General features: G+C 43.1%; 2 protein-coding genes across 4 annotated transcripts in view; one reads left to right on the forward strand and one right to left on the reverse strand.

Annotated features, from left to right (window-relative positions):
• LOC132005470 (zinc finger protein 665-like) overlaps window positions 1-17404 on the reverse strand; it is a 612263-nt gene that overhangs the window by 120390 nt on the left and 474469 nt on the right.
• LOC132005476 (KRAB domain-containing protein 5-like) overlaps window positions 1-17404 on the forward strand; it is an 82403-nt gene that overhangs the window by 5057 nt on the left and 59942 nt on the right. For all 3 annotated transcript variants that reach the window (XM_059382654.1, XM_059382655.1, XM_059382653.1), the window contains exon 2: window positions 15439-15517. In XM_059382654.1, coding sequence (XP_059238637.1) covers window positions 15503-15517 — 15 coding nt within the window. In that variant the 5' untranslated portion in view covers window positions 15439-15502. The remainder of the gene's footprint in view (window positions 1-15438; window positions 15518-17404) is intronic.

Genomic DNA, 17404 nt, shown 5'->3' on the forward strand with positions numbered 1-17404 from the left:
CAAAGGAAGATGGTTTTGGACAGGGGGCCTGAGCACAGGGTGGCTTCCTAGTGACTCTTGATAAAGGTGGGGGAGGGGAGGCATAGGCCTCAAAAGCCCTCTTCTGTGTTTGTAATTATTTGCTTACCTTATTCAGTTGAAAAATTGCATTGTTGGTATGAGGCAATATCATGTTCCTGATAGGGTTTGGAACCCTCAAAATACCAATTAAAATAGGAATCCCATTCAGTTTTGTCAATTTTAGAACCATGTTTGTCGAACTCATCTTTGAGAAAAGTAACTTTGGAAAGATCAAAGAATCCTGTTCTGGACATTGAAGTTCTAAATTACTTCTTATTGGGGCACCTAGGTGGCCCAGTGGGTTAAGCCTCTGCCTTGGGCTCGCATCATGATCTCAGGATCCTGAGATCGAGCCCCACATCAGGCTCTCTGCTCAGCGGGGAGCCTGCTTTCCCCTCTCTCTGTCTGCCTCTCTGCCTACTTGTGATCTCTCTCTCCCTCTCTCAAATAAATAAATAAATAAATCTTTAAAAAAATAAGTAAACTACTTCTTGTTAATTCAGTCCATTTATATATAAAACCCCATGAAGAGAGAAGGTAATTTTTATACATAAAAAAGACATCTCTTCCTGCAGCACTTAGGTGGCTCAGTTGGTTGGACATTTGCCTTTGGCTCAGGTCATGATCCTGGGGTCCTGGGATCAAGCCCCACACTGGGCTCTCTGCTCAGCAGTAAGCCTGTTTCTCCGTTTCTCTGTGCCTGCTGCTCCCTCTGCTTGTGTTCTCTCTCTCTCTCAAATAAATAAATAAAATATAAGAAAGAAAGAAAGACGGGACAGGGGGACAGAGGGAGGGAAGAAAGGAATTAGGAAAGAAAGAAAGAAAAGCATCTCTTCCTTACACTGCAACAGAGGAGGAGTATCCTGGAGCAAGATCAAGTCCACGTAAGATCAATTGCATCTCTTTCTTTCTTCCTTTCTTTTTATTTTATTTTATTTTAAAGATTTTTTATTTATTTCACAGAGAGAGAGTAGGCAGAGAGGCAGGCAGAGAGAGAGGAGGAAGCAGGCTCCCCACTGAGCAGAGCCCGATGTGGGCCTCCATCCCAGGACCCTGGGATCATGACCTGAGCCGAAGGCAGAGGCTTTAACCCACTGAGCCACGCAGGCGCCCCTCTTTCTTTTTTTAAAAAGATTTTATTTATTTATTTATTTGACAGAGAGATCACAAGTAGGCAGAGAGGCAGGCAGAAAGAGAGGGGGAAGCAGACTCCCTCCTGAGCCCCCTGATGTGGGGCTTGATCCCAGGACCCTGAGATCATGACCTGAGCTGAAGGCAGAGGCTTAACCCACTGAGCCACCCAGACACCCACAAGTGCATCTCTCTGTTGGGTCTGCAACTGACTTCCAGTGGTACGGCAAGAGAGCTCTTCCTGCCTAAAACCTCTGACTCCATTTTAGTGAGACATCCCATGCCTAATTTTCCATGGTTGGAAAGGAAAATGTGCTTTGTTCGGGAGTTTGGCAGATGGGGAACATGGTGGATTCACGTCCAGAGACAATGTACATAGTCACAAACCAAGCAGGAAGGGCTTCAGGGGCAGGCAGAGAAGACAGAGAAGTAGTGAGCATGACATGCAGGGGAAGCAGTGCTCCAGGGCTTCATCATTGTCAGTCCAGTCTCAAGGAGACTTACTGGATGCAGGGCAGGCTCCTCCCTAGCATGCTGATGCTTAATCTTCCAGGATCATTGGGTTCCTGGTTTCCCCTACCTCAGAGGTCTGTTGATCTCAAGAACCTGCAGTTAGTTAAAGCTTCAGGTAGAGAGCAGAGGTGAATGAGTTAGATGGATGTACCAGCAGTGCTTGGAGTAGCTATAGCCTGCGAAGTTTGTGTTTGGAAACAACACAGACACATTATTAATGGCTGCACATGCTGTGCTTTTACCTGCGCACAGACATAGGATCCTTGGGGCTGTGCTGGGACCTCGGGAACATGTAGGTGGGTTAATCCTCATAAAACTTGAGTGGTTGGTGCTAGATGTCCTCTATTTTCCCTGAAAATGTAGATGCTCGGGGCACCTGGGTGGCTCAGTGAGTTAATAAGCCTCTGCCTTCAGCTCCGGTCATGTTCCCAGGGTCCTGAGATCGAGCCCCATATTGGACCCTCTGCTCAGCAGGGAACCTGCTTCCTCCTCTCTCTCTCTCTGCCTTCCCCTCTGCCTACTTGTGATCTCTCTCTGTCAAATAAATAATTAAAATCTTTTTTTAAAAATTTTATTTATTTATTTGACAGAGAGAGATCACAAGTAGGCAAAGAGGCAGGCAGAGAGAGAGAGGGGAGGAAGCAGGCTCCCCGCTGAGCAGAGAGGACAATGCGGAGCTCGATCCCAGGACCCTGAGATCATGACCTGAGCCGAAGGCAGCAGCTCAACCCACTGAGCCACCCAAATAATTAAAATCTTAACAAAACAAAAAACCCTTAAAAAAAAAAAAAAGAATTTAGATGCTGGACCCTGCCTTTTTGTTTCTTTTTCTTTTTTAACATTAAGCTTAGGGGCACCAGGGTGGTTCAGTCGTTAAGCATTTGCCTTTAACTCAGGTCATGATCCTGGGGTCCTGGGATCAAGCCCCGTATCAGGCTGCCTGCTTCTCCCTCTCCCACTCCCCCTGCCTATGTTCCCTCTCTCTCTCTGTGTCCAATAAATAAATAAAAAATCTTTAAAAAAATTCACAAGATAGGGGCGCTTGGGTGGCTCAGTGGGTTAAAGCCTCTGCTTTCGGCTCAGGTCATGATCCCAGGGTCCTGTGATCGAGCCCCGCATCGGGCTCTCTGCTCGGCAGGGAGCCTGCTTCCTTCTCTCTCTCTGCCTGCCTCTCTCCCTACTTGTGATCTCTGTCAAATAAATAAATAAAATCTTAAAAAAAAAAAATTCACAGGATAAAACAAAAAAAATTAAGTGTATAAAATAGGAGCTAAATGTAAGTTAGAAGAATATATATTACGAAAGCATGAACTGGAATGTATGAGGAAGTTCTCGTTGTTGACTAAGAACAAATTGGCATGAGATAAACAGGAGAAAATCAAATTTAAACCATACGTATGGAGAATCCACAGAGATGTGAAAGTTTCAAAGACTGGCATAGTAAGGTACATATATCTTTGAGGAGAAAAGCAGAAGAAAGGAAGAAGGGAGAAGTCTAAGAATTCCAAGGGAAGAGATCTAATTCTCAGGAAGAATAAAATAAGTAAATATTTGGTAAAATATTATTCTCTGGGCCACTCAAAAAAAAATAGAACATAGAGAACTTGGCTCAAACAGGTCTTCTTACGTTCCTTTCTGTCTCTCGTACATCATATATATCATAATGTAGTTAGGTATGTTGATAGTTCTCAACCTGAGGCAGCTTCTTTTTTTTTTTTTTTTTTTTTTTTTTTTTTTAAAGATTTTATTTATTTATTCGACAGACAGAGATCACAAGTAGGCAGAGAGGCAGGCAGAGAGAGAGAGAGAGGGAAGCAGGCTCCCTGCTGAGCACAGAGCCCGATGTGGGACTCGATCCCAGGACCCCGAGATCATGACCTGAGCCGAAGGCAGCGGTCCAACCCACTGAGCCACCCAGGCGCCCTGAGGCAGCTTCTTTATCTAAATTCTTTTTAGTCAGTGAGGTGGGGTGGAAAAGACTTTTCCTGAATCTGTTGGATTTTGATTGCTTTTTCACTCAAGATAAATAATCTTTCTGCCAAAGTGGCCCATTCATGGGGTGGCTTGTGCTTGGCCCATACAATCTGTAGGATATTTTGTTGAATTAAATAATCACACACGGAAAAAAGAAATATTGTATGAAATCACATGCAATTTAAAAAAAATGAAATCATCAATGTGAAGATTACAGGGTTTATCGCCAGCAACTGGCAGTGAAGGAAATTTTGAAATGTTGGTCGCCAGGACATGTGAAATTAATGGGAACCCTCACTAAAATGGAGTCCGGAGGTTTCAGCAGGGGGAGCTCTCAAGCCCTATGACTCATAGTCATTGCAGCTACAATAGGAAGGGAAGGTCTTGACATAATGCAAACTTGACCTTGGACATAGACTATACTGTTCCTGCCAGAGGAAGAGATGCTTTTCTTATCCCTCCCAGGCAATACAACCACTGAGAAACCACCAACCTTCATACTACCATTTTACTCCCAGGGTCCTGGGATCGAGCCCCATATTGGACCCTCTGCTCAGCAGGGAGCCTGCTTCCTCCTCTCTCTCTCCCTCTCTCTCTCACTGCCTTCCTCTCTGCCTACTTGTGATCTCTATCTGTCTTTTTGTGTATAACAGAGTTATAACAGAGTTCTCAACTTCCCCCTTCTCGCCTCAGTAAAAGCGTCCCTCTTCTTTGTTTCCTAGACTTGCCTATCATTTTGCCGTAGCTTGTATGTCCCTAATTTGATACTGTTATTCCTAAATAAACCCATCGTTTTGTCGATAAAATAACTGGCCATTTTTATTTATTTTTATTTATTCTTTTATTTATTTCCTTATTTTTGGAGAGACCAAGAGCGCAAGCGAGGTGTGGAGGGGTAGAGAGAGAGCAGTAGAGGGAATCTTTAGCAGGCTCCGTGTTCATCGAAGAGCCATTGAAGGGCTCAGTCTCCTCACCCAGAGATCACGTTGTGAGCCAAAATCGTCAGACAACCAACTGACTGACACTCAGACATCCCTGGCAGTTTTTATTTTTAATGTTAAATATAACAACACTCAGGACACCTGGGCGGCCCAGTAGGTCGGGCAGCCAGTTCTTGATATCCGTCTAGGTCAAGATCTCAGGGTCCTGCAGTTGATGCCCGTGCTGGGTGCCGTACTCAGTGGAGAGTGGGCTCTCTTTCTTTCCCTCTGCCGCTCCCCTTGCTCACTCTCTTTTTCTCTCTCTCTGAAATAAATAAATCTTTTTTTAAAAAAAAATCCATAAATATGGGGTGCCTGGGTGGCTCAGTGGGTTAAAGCCTCTGCTTTTGGCTCAGGTCATGATCCCGGGGTCCTGGAATCGAGCCCCACATGGGGCTCTCTACTCAGCAGGGAGCCTGCTTCCACCTCTCTCTCTGCCTGCTTCTCTGCCTACTTCTGATCTGTCAAATAAATAAATAAAATCTTAAAAAAAAATCCATAAATATAACAGCACTTACTTAGGATGAAGAAATACTGGTGTTTCGTTGGGCAGCACACTGACTCTAGTGGTGTATTTTACCCTCGAAATTTGCCAGAATGCATCTAAATAAAGTGTAATCAGCATACGAAAAGCTTAACTATATGGAGTTTTGGATATGTTCATGTGCTTCATTATGGTAAAGGTTTTGTAGGTTAATAAGGTTAAGGGTCCACAGAAAAAGGGAGAAGAGACAAAGATTTCTTCACATAAGAGAAGTCACTTTAGGCCCCCAGCCATTTTATGATCTATGCCTGTTTGTGATCTCTGCCAGCACTACTTACCCAAGCACCTCTTTGAAGAATGTTCTGGAATATGTCAGAATTACAGAGAGACATCAGTAGTTCATGGTTTTAAGGCAGCAAAAGTATGTAAATACCAATAGCCACCACCACAAGCCCAGGAGATAGTCTAACCATATCAGAGACAATTAATCTTGATAAAACTCGCATTGCTGTTTCCAAAGTAAAGATTATCCTTTTTTTTTTCCCAAGTAGATTGTCTTAACAGTGATTCTCTAGTAGCTGTTGTAGGAATTAAACCCCCTTGTGCACACAGATAACAGAATAAAGGAGCCGGAGAAATGATTATGGCCACCATTACTGGTCCTTTGACTTCAATCAACTGGGACCTGGACTGTGTCAATTTAGGATGACATTTTGGTGGATTTCACTCTGAAATGGGCTTTTCCAGGCTCCTTGATGAATATACATATGCCATTAGCTTAAAACTCACCTAGTTTTGTTGTTTGGGGAGCTAGTTTTGGGAAATGTCCCTGGTGTTCTCTTCATAAAGTAAAACCTGTCTTTTTCTTATTTCTTACTTCTGTCTTGGCGGTGTTTTTTGGCTCAACACCAAAGGTGCTAGTGAAGCGAAACCAGTTTCAGATGACCATTTCACCATGAATATGGATATTTACTGTTTTAACCCTCAGCAACAAAGGGATGTTCATAAATGAAAACAAGGTCCTGAGTAAGCCCACAAAAGCAGCATTGACTTGAATGACAAAGACAGACATTTAGGAACTCAGACATACGTATCTCTGTGCGCCAGTATCTGGTGTTGGGTTCTGGCAAAAAGTGAACACCTACCATTGAGACTGGGAATAGGCAGCCAAAGAAAATTTTGATCTCCTTCTATCTGTTCAGTGAAGGGATAGCCCAGAGTGGGGACAGACCTAGAAAGTCTTCAGAAGGTGAATCTGTGTGGAGCTGTGGAAGGTGAGGGTTCTAGGCTTCTGATCTCTGTGCTGTGATTGATTACCAGTTCTATCTTCCTGAGTTTGTACAGAGGACAATGGCAGGCTGCCCTAAAATGTGCCCCTTTGCCATATTGATTATTTTGAAATAAAAGGTACTTAGGAATTAGCCAATACAAAAAGAACATCCTGACTACCATTTGTGTCCAGAAAGCAGGAAATCAGTCTCCTGTGCAATGGATACCTTTCCTGCACACAGAGAGAAAGAAAAAGCTTACATGAAGAAACTTGTCACTCTTCACTACTTCACTACCACTACCTAAATTCCACTCAAAATTCCATACTAAGTGAAGGCCCAAACAGGAGTTTTCTTTATGCTGTCAAATTCTCACAGATGTATTACCTCTTCTTTTTCCTAATAAATCGTGAAAACTATCTACATTGGTTATTTTTATGGGTCTCATGTTCATTACTGGATTTTGGGTGCATGTTACTAGACATTGGCATTGCTTTCTCCTGTAATCTGTCTCTGCCAGTTATTTACCTAGGTAAATAAAACTAGGTAAAATAATCTTGAATGGAAAAGGAATATTGTTCCTCTCCAATAAATTTTCCCTAAACTCCTAAATAACATATGTGCAGGGTTGAAGATCTTTACTTGCCTACCTCAAAGGAAGCATTCTGCTTGCACACATAATAAAATTCTTGTGCATCTGAGTTAAGCATATTCTAAACTTGAGGGATTTTCATAAAGCATTATGATGAAAAGGGTGATGGTCATCGTGTCAGGTGTGGTGATACAGTGCGGGTAAAAATGGCCATTTTTAATGATATTCTTGGGTGACCATTTGTGACACACACACACTATTGCTTACAGGGCCATCTGAGAGAGCGCTGGTCAGTGAGATGGAGAAGTCCCTGTGGAGGCAGGACTGCCCTGAATGAAAAAGAAATACCTTCCAGTCAAAATCCTTATGTGCTATCAGATTTTTTTCTTAATCCTTCTTAATCTTGAAACAAAGTTTGGTACCTAGTGGGAGGGCAACCATTTTGGGGCCATGAGAGAGGAAGGAGGAACACAGTGCTGCATATTAGTAATATCATGGCAAAAATGAGGAAAAAGAGGTTACCCCCATGTGATGTCTCAGTCGTTTTATCAGACATGGGCTTCCTACTTATTCATTGTGTACATAAAATAATATACACCTTATTATCTGTAAGTATTAACTTTTCTTAGAGCTGAACACAAGCACACAGCCACAAAATGAGATGGATTATTATATTTCACTTGTAATAATGTTAAATGGGCATAACCTGTTACCCAGCTTCTTTGCAGTAGATTCCCCAACATCCCAGTTCCACTCTAGACAGGGTGAGTGTCAGAACAGCACTGGCTAGGAAATACCATGGGGATTTCTGGCCAAAAATTGGGTGGATCACATGAAGCAGAAATGGTCAGTGCCTTTGACTGCTGATCTGTGTCCCCACAGAGCCCAGAGCACATGGCTGCCCTAACCATGGGTAAGTGGAATGATGGAGGTACCTGTCAGCTCTGAGTCCGCATCCCTGGAAGGTCACCCAACTGCAGTGGGTCAAACCTGTTGGGGTTACGCACATGGGATACTAGTGCTTTGTGAAACCACAGCCCATGACTTGCTGATCCTACCTATTACCATGTACTGAAGGCTTCCTCTCCAACATCTAGTCTGCCATGTCCACAATGCTTCCATCATCCAATACCTGTCACCATCCACTGCCACCAGTCTAGGCCCGAGGAAGATAGTAATCTCTGTCAGCCAGCAGAATCTGCTTATCAGTGACACCCAAGATTTCAGTTAAGTCATGAAGAAAAATGGGAAATCCTTGGTTCCAGGAAATCACCATATATGCCAAGTTCACATCTCCATACTTTTATTTATCAGATGACACCATGAGCAGCTGACTTGGCCTTTGGAGTGAGCACATGTTGCCTCTGATTCCCTCCCCAAATTTCAGGAAGAGTTCTCCAGGTATGCTTTTAATAGGTCTTATCTCAGGTCCCCCCTGGGTGGCTCAGTCAGTGAAGTATCTTCCTTTGGCTCAGATCACAATCCCAGGATCCCAGGATCCTGGGATCTAGCCTACTCCCTTTCCCTCTGTTGCTCTCCCTGCTTGTGCTTTCTCTTTCTCTCCGCGAAGTAAATAAATAAAATCTTTTTAAAAATAGTCTTGGCCACCTGGGTGGCTCAGTCCATTCGGCATCTGCCTTCAACTCAGGTCATGATCCTGGGGTCCTAAATTCGAGCCTGCTTTGGGCTCCCTGCTCTGCCACTGCCTCTGCCACTTGCCCTGTTTATGCTCTCTCCCTATCTCTCTTTTAAATAAATAAAATATTTTTCTTTACTTAAAGTCTTTAATTATTTATTTGATAGAGACAGCAAGAGAGGGAACACAAGCAGGGAAGTGGGAGAGGGAGAAGCAGGCTTCCTGCTGATCAGGGAGCCCGATGGGGTACTTGATCCCAGAACCACACCAGCCGAAGGCAGACGCCTAATGACCGGGACACCCAGGCACCCCTCAAATAAATAAAATAAAATCTTTAAAAAAAAAAAAAAGAAGTATTGGCGCCTGGATTGTTTAGTGTGTTAAGCCTCTGCCTTCAGTTCAAGTCAAGGTCTCAGGGTCCTGGGATCAAGCCCTGAATCCAGCTCTCTGCTCAGCAGGAAGCCTGCTTCCCCTTCTCTCTCTGCCTGCCTCTCTGCCTCCTTGTGATCTCTCTCTATCAAATAAATAAAAATCTTTTTAAAAAATTAAAAAATGTTCTTACCTTTCTTTCTAGGAGTGTAGATCATCATGTTTTACCTATGTTCACATCCCTCTAAGTGCTGTCTGAATTTACACTGTGGCCCATTGTCTTTGTATCCCTCTAATCTGAATTAAGAGGTCAGGGAGGACTCTCCAGCCACAACACATACAAAAAAGTTTTCTCGGATGTATTTGTAGCTGGGAAAGAAACTGAGGAATCAAGAAGAACTGGAGATCATTAAAAAATAAGGAAAAACAGGGGCATCTGGGTGGCTCAGTCATTAAGTGGCTGCCTTCAGCTCAGGTCATTACCCCAGGGTCTTGGGATTGAGTCCAGCATTGGGCTGCCTGCTCTTCAGGAAGCCTGCTTCTCCCTCTCCCACACCCCCTGCTTATGTTCCATCTCTCGCTATCTCTCTCTCTGTCAAATAAATAAAATCTTAAAAAAAAAAAAGGATATAGAATTTATCTTTCTGTATTCAGAGAGTTGTGCAGTCTGGGAATGGGTATCCTTTCTGCACATGCAGAATTCATTAATTCTTCCTGTACTCTTTCTCTCTCTGTGGCCTTACCTCATACAGGAATATTTTCCTCCTGCATAAGGGATATCTATCACACATCCAGTATGGCCATGTATATAAATTCACTTCACTTATTTTTTAAATTTTTATTTATTTTTTTATTCACCTTATTTAAACATCAAAGGAACCCCTCCATTATGACATGGGACTCAATCCTTTATTAGGTTCCTTGGCTGGAGTGCTTGAGAGTTCCTGGGTAAGTCCAGATCGAGCCACTGAAGCGTAAACAGGTTTAGGTAAACTCTGGTGGGGGGTGGTCTTCTCTACAGGGTACATAGGGGGAAGTGCTTGTTCACAAGGGCTTTGTTTGAGGTGTCCTATCAGAAGTTCCATTAAATGTGTGACTCTACGGGGTTTTGTTTAGAGAACATGCTAGTGAGAAGGGCTGGTGTTAGTTCATCCATCAAGATGGATGCCAAGTAGCACCATCATGGAGTTTGCCTCAACTGGCCTACAGGGCCATCTGAGAGAGCGCTGGTCAGTGAGATGGAGAAGTCCCTGTGGAGGCAGGACTGCCCTGAATGAAAAAGAAATACCTTCCAGTCAAAATCCTTATGTGCTATCAGATTTTTTTCTTAATCCTTCTTAATCTTGAAGGATGAGTTGCCCCGTGGTCAGTGGCAGGGTGCTGGCTTTTCCCGGGTGTGCTGCTGCAGCTCGGCCCGTCGCCCCACAGACCTTGCGGTCTGCGGCCACTCCGCGGGGAGGGCGCCCTTGAACCCTCCGACTCTTCACGAGCGAGGTGCTGTAGAGGCATGCTTGTGTCGGCACTGAACGGAGAGTGAGTATCAGACTGTCCGCTTTGCCTCACTTTTCCCTGTGGCCCTTCCTATATGTTGGGTGGTTTGGATAAAGGGGAGCTTAAAAAAAATGTGCCCAGTCCCTTCGTTTCCCTCCTGGAGGAAATGGTGTTTCTTGAGTTTCTGTCATTGGATGGGCCTGGGTGCCCCTTTTGTATCATTAGGGCAGTGCGATAAGTATTAAACCTATGAACATAAAAAAAATATATATATATATATAATATAATCTCTAATCTATATAATTTATATAATCTGTAATATATCCATGTTGATGTCCCAGGAGTTCAAAGGGGGAGAAACCAATGCAATAGATAAATTGTTGAAAATAAAACCACACATTATTTAAAGTCTGAGTCTACTGAGAAAATAAATTACTAGTTATCAAATGGGTGCTAGATATTATCTGTTGTCTACATTCTTAATTAAGGTGAGCTAAGTTAATACTGGTGGCGGGATAATGCATCATTTATTATCAATCAGCGTTACCACATTAAAAACCAATGTTCTATCATTAAAATATCTTAGAATCACACATAGACTAAGTTATGCATTTCAAATGCACTATATGGTCCTTGTTGAAGATACAGATTACAAGCATTCAAGAAGCATTCTGGTTCTGATAAAATGACGTAGGAGTCATAATTTCAATAATTTTCCGGTCTGAAGTAATTGTTAAGAAACGTTGATGTACAATCAAATGCCCTTTTATGGAAGAATTAGCTGCTGAGGTTTCTTCATTTTAATCACATCAACTAATATTCTGTACGCCTGTTTGTCGCTATTATAAAGACACATCAGTATTTTAATGGAGTGTCACCACTTTTTCTTTGTTTTTGACTTTTAAAATTTTAATTCCAGTTAACAAGCTGTTATGTTAATTTCAGCTGTACAATGTAGTGGTTGAAGAATTCCATACATTATCCAGTGGTTGTCCCAACGAGGGCAGTCCTGCATTTCCAAGAACCTCTTTAACCCTTCTCCCCACCCACCTTCCCTCTGATAACTGCTGGTTTGTTCCTTATAGTTAAGAGTCTCTTTCTTGATTTCTCTCTCTCTCTCTCTCTCTCTGATTCTCCATTGTCACTTAAGCATTGATTACATTTTTCATGGAGAGGTGGACTATGGTCATCCTAAAGGGTCCTCTCATTGCTTTTCTGGTTTTTTATTATAATAATATTCTAATGTGTTCTCTTTTGCTTTGTTCTCTCCTATTGTTGAGATTTATGCAAGCAGTTCCTGACTTTTTTACCCAGCCAACAAACAGATCATACCGACTACTCAAAGCTAATTCACCACAGTGTCCCTTCTGGACTCTACAATAATGGCCTTCTATAATAGTTACACGTAGGGACAGATAGGGACCAATTTCAGTGCATGGGTAGGGACATCTCTACAACCCCTGTCACTTTGAAGAAGTTACGGAATATGAGCCCTTCACCCTTCAACAACCTGAACAATTTAAGAACCAATAATTGGTCAGGAGTGAAGTGATGAGGGAAAGAAACAGACATACGTTTCCCTTTAACCCAGAAGGTTGACCTGCATAGTTGTGATAACGATCAAGTATGTGCTGGTTGGTACATTCTTTTTTTTTTCTTTTTTTTAAGATTTTATTATTTGACAGAGAACACAGCAAGAGAGGGAACACAAGCAGGGGGACTGGGAGAGGAGGAGAGGGAGAGGCAGGCTTCCCTGAGCAGGGAGCCCAATGCAGGGCTGGATCCTAGATCCCTGGGATCATGACCTGAGCCGAAGGCAGACACTTAACAACTAAGCCACCCAGGCATCCCATGGTTGGTACATTCTTAAAGGGTCTCCTGACTGCCTGTACATCTCACCCATAGTTAATATCGAATTGAATGATAAGCACTAGAGAAATTTTGCAAAAGTAGTGGGTGTTTTTTTTTTTTCCCCCAAGATTTTATTTACTTGAGAGAAGGAGGTTCTCTCACCAGCAAGGGGAGCTGCAGGCAGAGGGAGAAGCAGACTCCCCACTGAGCAAGGAGCCTGATAAGGGACTCAATCCCAGGACCCTGGGATCATGACCTGAGCTGAAGGCAGACACTTAACTGACTGAATCACCCCGACATCCCAAAATGTAGTTTTATAAGTAGAAAATTGAAGATAGATTTATGAAGATACTCCCTGCACGTCCCCTCCCCATGAGCACTAAGCATATAATCACAAGCTTCACGTAGCCAAAGTACAACTCTTTCTGCCCAGGAGTCTTTCTCTGGGCTACTTGAATAAACCATAAAACATCTCAAGAATTCTTTCCTACTGGATGGGCTCCACAATCCCACAACAGCTTTGTTACTGCAAACTCCATTTTTGGCTACTGGTGGCTCAAAAAGCCAATACTCAAGACACAGTTTTGACTGGGAAGGAATATGAGCTTTATTCAGGAGGACAACCACTTGGGAAGAAGGTGGAGTCTTGCCCAAAAACCAGCTCCACAGTTTCAGCCTGGTCCAAAGAGTTGAAAAGGAACTCGAGGCCAGTAATCAGTAAAGAGGAGTGCGGTAATCTGTAACACTTCATGCTTGCCTGCAGCCACAGGCATTACTGAGGTGCTTGGAGATTGTGTTTTGGTGCCCGGGGAGAGAGGTTGTGCAAGAGGGTTCCGAACCAAGTCTTTCTAGGAAACAAGGCACGATCTCTAGATACACAAAGAGGTTTGGTTTATCAATCAGTGGGGCTAAAGGTGTATGCTAAAATTTAAAAGACTACTAAGTTGGGCAAAGGGGCTCTGGCTTGGCTTCTGTAATTAAAAAAAAAAGGTCCTCTAGGTTTATTCTGTTGCTACAAATGGAAGGATTTCCTTCTTTTGTGAGGTTGTTGTATACCAAGAATAAATTAGATGGTGGAACTCTATCAGTAATATCAGACTTTAACTTTTTATATTATAAAGAGTTGCCTGCCTGGTGTGGCAAACTGTTTTTTGATAAACATTTGCTCTTTCCTTTTTCTTGTGACTATGCTTACCCCCTTTTGAAATTCTAAATCTCTACCCCTTCTTCAGTCACAGCGGCATGAGGCGTCAATTCCCTGTCTTCCAGCCTTATGTTTTTGAGGTTCCCATAACTAAGATTTTTTTTTTCTCTTGTGAGTCTGTCTTACACCAGTTTAATTATTAGACCAGCCAAAGAATTGAGAACAGATGAGGAAAATGTTTTCCTCTCCTACACATTCAGTCTGTCGTCAAAAACAGACCTGCTCCGTGCTTCAGAGCCAAAATATAACTTGAAGATAGAGTTGGGAATAAAGAGGAACAGTAGCTTGATGGCTTGACCGGACAGAGGAGACTGCTGGAAGTTGAGGCCTTCAGAGCTACAAGTTCACCCAGGGGAGCGGGCTGGGGTTTTGTAGGAATACGCAGGATCCAGCCTGTTTCAGCAGGAGTTGTGTCTGTGTTGCTGGCCTTGTTCATGTTTTCCGAGTGGTACTGGATTCCTGAAAACAGAAAACAAAGCCTAAGAAGGGGGAAGGGAAGCTTGGGGAAAAAAGGGAGGAGGATTCTTATTTTTAGCTATCCAGCCTTGCTACGGTTTAATGCAGCCATTTGGATTTTGTTCAACTTCCTGCTCTCAAGCAGTTTCAGTTTGAGTCACCAGGGCACCTGAAGGAAGATCACTTCATGTTTTAAATTTGAAGCCATTCGTTATTTTCTAGAATTCCAAAAATAAAGAAAAAGTATAACACCAAATTTCAGTGGAAATATTGAGGAATTGGAATTCTCCTATATTGCCGGTGGGAAAGTAAAAAGTACATTCATTTTGGAAACCTGTTTTACAGTTTCTTATGAAAACAACCATTAACCTACTGAAGGGGAGCATGTTCTCCGTGCAAAATATATCGCTTTGTTTAAGGGTTATTTTAGGCTGTGTTTTTGAGGGTGTGTGTGTGTGTGTGTGTGTGTGTGTGTGTGTGGTTTTGTTTTTTTGAGGGAGAGAGAGCAAGTGAGCATGCGCACGTGGGCGGAGTGGGGGGGGTGCGGGGGGAGGAGGGGCAGAGGCAGAGTGACAGAATCTTAAGCAGGCTCCTTGCTCAGCGGACGCTGACCTCATGACACTGAGATCACGACCTGAGGTGAATTCGAGAGTCACATGCTCAGCCTGCTGAGCCGCCCCTGCGCCCCTCCGCTTGTTATTTCAAAGAAACAGCAGACAAAGGAAGAGCCCTGCAATCCAGTATGTTTACTTTTGTAGGAGATATTTGCTCCACTTAGGGAAAGAGGAAGCTCTATTTGTAAGGGTGTCTCCCTCTGTGTAGCGGAAAGAGGGAGAATGTCTGAATCTCCAGAAACTCCGATCAGTGGAAAAAGCATCGATTTCAATCTGGTTAGCAACCACAGCCTTGGTTACTGGGCTTTGCCTGGTCACCTCCCCAAATGCTTCCCAATAGGATCACGCGTGGAGTTTCCAGAATGATCCTTGCTGATGCCCTCCTCCTCAGATTCTGTCAACTGACGAAAACAACAGTGTTGTGTTAATTACGGGCTCCAGGAGATTCTCAGTGAGGCCAGGGTTAAGCACGAGGGCTTTCCGTTATTTTATGAGTGGAGAGCAGGCTTTGGCTCAAGGAGAGGTAAGAGGGTCTCTGCTGCGTGAGTCTGGGAGGCTGAGGTCCGTGCAGCACGCGGTTCCTATGCTGTAGCTGAATGTGTGATAGTCTGTGGGAGGGGAGGCCCCCTGAAAGCCGAGAAGGAAAAGTCAGGGATTGGTCTCCATGTAGGAGGTCATGGTTTCTGAAAGGCTCCTGACACAAAGGACTAGGAAGTTGGGCCTTTTCTGCATTTCAAAGTCCTGCCTTCAGACCGAGCAGTTTAGAGGTGCAGACGCTCTGTTGGTGGCTTTAAAGGCATTTTCTCCTGATGCAGCTGTGATTTCTCCACGAGTCTCTTCTGACAAAGAAATCTAGAGGACAAGGTGAACGACGAAGAAATGGCCAGTTCTCAGGTAAGCCTTGGCGTCTGAGGTCAGAGGCTATCATCTTTTTCTCTTGAAATTCCTTGCTCTTAGAAATTGCAAATGTTGATTCCTTTAGTTCTGGTATTTCTGCTTTCTGCTTATGTTTTATGTTTAAAATCTTATCAAAAATGATACTCAAGGCTAAGTCTTTAGAACAATTCTTCCTTATATCCCAGAGCCTTCTCTCCCTTCTCTCCAACCTGGCTTCCAATAGGCCATCAACAATTGTCACATTGAATTAAAGTCCTGTAAGTACTGAAAATACTCCCTTTGTGATGGACTCACAAGGGAAGTCTTTGAGTTCAGGATTCCTGTTGCTGATGGGGGTCGGGTCCTGGGATATCAGTCAAGGAGAGCAGTTCTCATTTATGTCCCATCTGGATGATTTTCAGCTTTCTGTAGACCAGGAGTCAGAAAATGCATAAATAAACATGATGGATATAAGGCTCAGAATCACTGGGAAAGTTTTTGGGTGGGGGGAGGGGAGAGGGACGGATTCCTGTTCTTTAGATTGTGAAAAAGATACTCTGCTTAAACTATAACAGATATTACAGGACTTGGAAACTATGTGTGATTGAACTTTGTATAAATGTACTGTATTTTCATATTTCCAATTTATATTCTTGATTTAAGGTTTGATGACCATAAGAACATACCAGGAATAATAGGTCCTTCGGTGTGCTGTAGGCACTGATACCAGTTAGTTTCCTCAGAGCTCATGTTACCTTCTTCCTTTTTTTTTTTTTTTTTTTAAAGATTTTATTTATTTATTTGAGAGAGAGAGAGTGAGAGACAGAGAGCAGGGAGCAGGGAGGAGCGGACTCCCCACTGAGCAAGGAGCTGGATTCCAGGGCTTGATCCCCGGAGCCTGGGGTCTCGTCCTGAGTGGAACACATGTACTTAACTAACAGAGCCACCCAGACACCCTCAAGCTACCTTCTTTTACTTGGGTTGGTGCTTTCTGACAGATTTCTCCCCTGTAAAGTTCATATTTTCCCCCTTAATATTCATAAGAGTCTTGGATTTACTGAGTGGTACGCAGAAACCCATTTAATGTGGAAACTTCTTTCTTCTGAGTTTCTCTTGCTTCTAGTTTCTGTTGAGAACCGAGGTAGAAAATGTAGGTAAACTGAAATTCAACTTGCAGACCATTGATAAATACTTGAGACAGGCAAGAGTATGACATTGCATCAGGAATTCCCAACTGCCTTAATGTTAATGCTCTGCTAGAGGCTAAAAGCTACCAGCTTGACAATAGCCAGACCTCCAGAATCCTGTAAGTCCTCTTTAACATATGAAAATCCCTGCAGAAACTTCCTTTATTCCTACCCCCAACTTAAAGCTGTTTTATCAATGGTTTCTCACAAGGACCCCGTAGATGTTTCTGCCCAGGGGTCCTGTCCCTGTGCTTTAATAAAAGCAGTTTTTTTGCACCAAAAATGCACCCCAAATGTCTCAAGAATACTTTTTTGACCCTTAGCTCACAGGCTCCTACGGGTCCGTTTCCACTGGACAATGAAGGCTCTCACCCTCGTGTAGCAGAGATAATGATTTCTGGGATGGGAGGTTCTAAGTCAGACCTCCATCTTGTAGGGTTTTTTTACTCCACACATAGGTCACAGCGTGACCCTTCTATTTACTTCTTTGTATTTTCAGTTTAAAAAATTAAATTATTTTTAAAAAAAGAATCAATTAACATGTTTGAGTGTATTAAAATCCTGAAATAGAACAGAGTCACTGATAGAAATTTTATCAGGTAAGCTTGTGACACAAAGGAAACTTGATTTGCAGCCAATAAGGAGGCCACAGGGAATAACTTCCAAAGCAGAGACTCCTGCAGCCAGGGTGGGAGGCAGTTTCCTTTTATTAGGGTTC

This window comes from Mustela nigripes, chromosome 17, assembly GCF_022355385.1.
Source record: "Mustela nigripes isolate SB6536 chromosome 17, MUSNIG.SB6536, whole genome shotgun sequence".
NCBI classification, from domain to species: Eukaryota; Metazoa; Chordata; class Mammalia; order Carnivora; family Mustelidae; genus Mustela; species Mustela nigripes.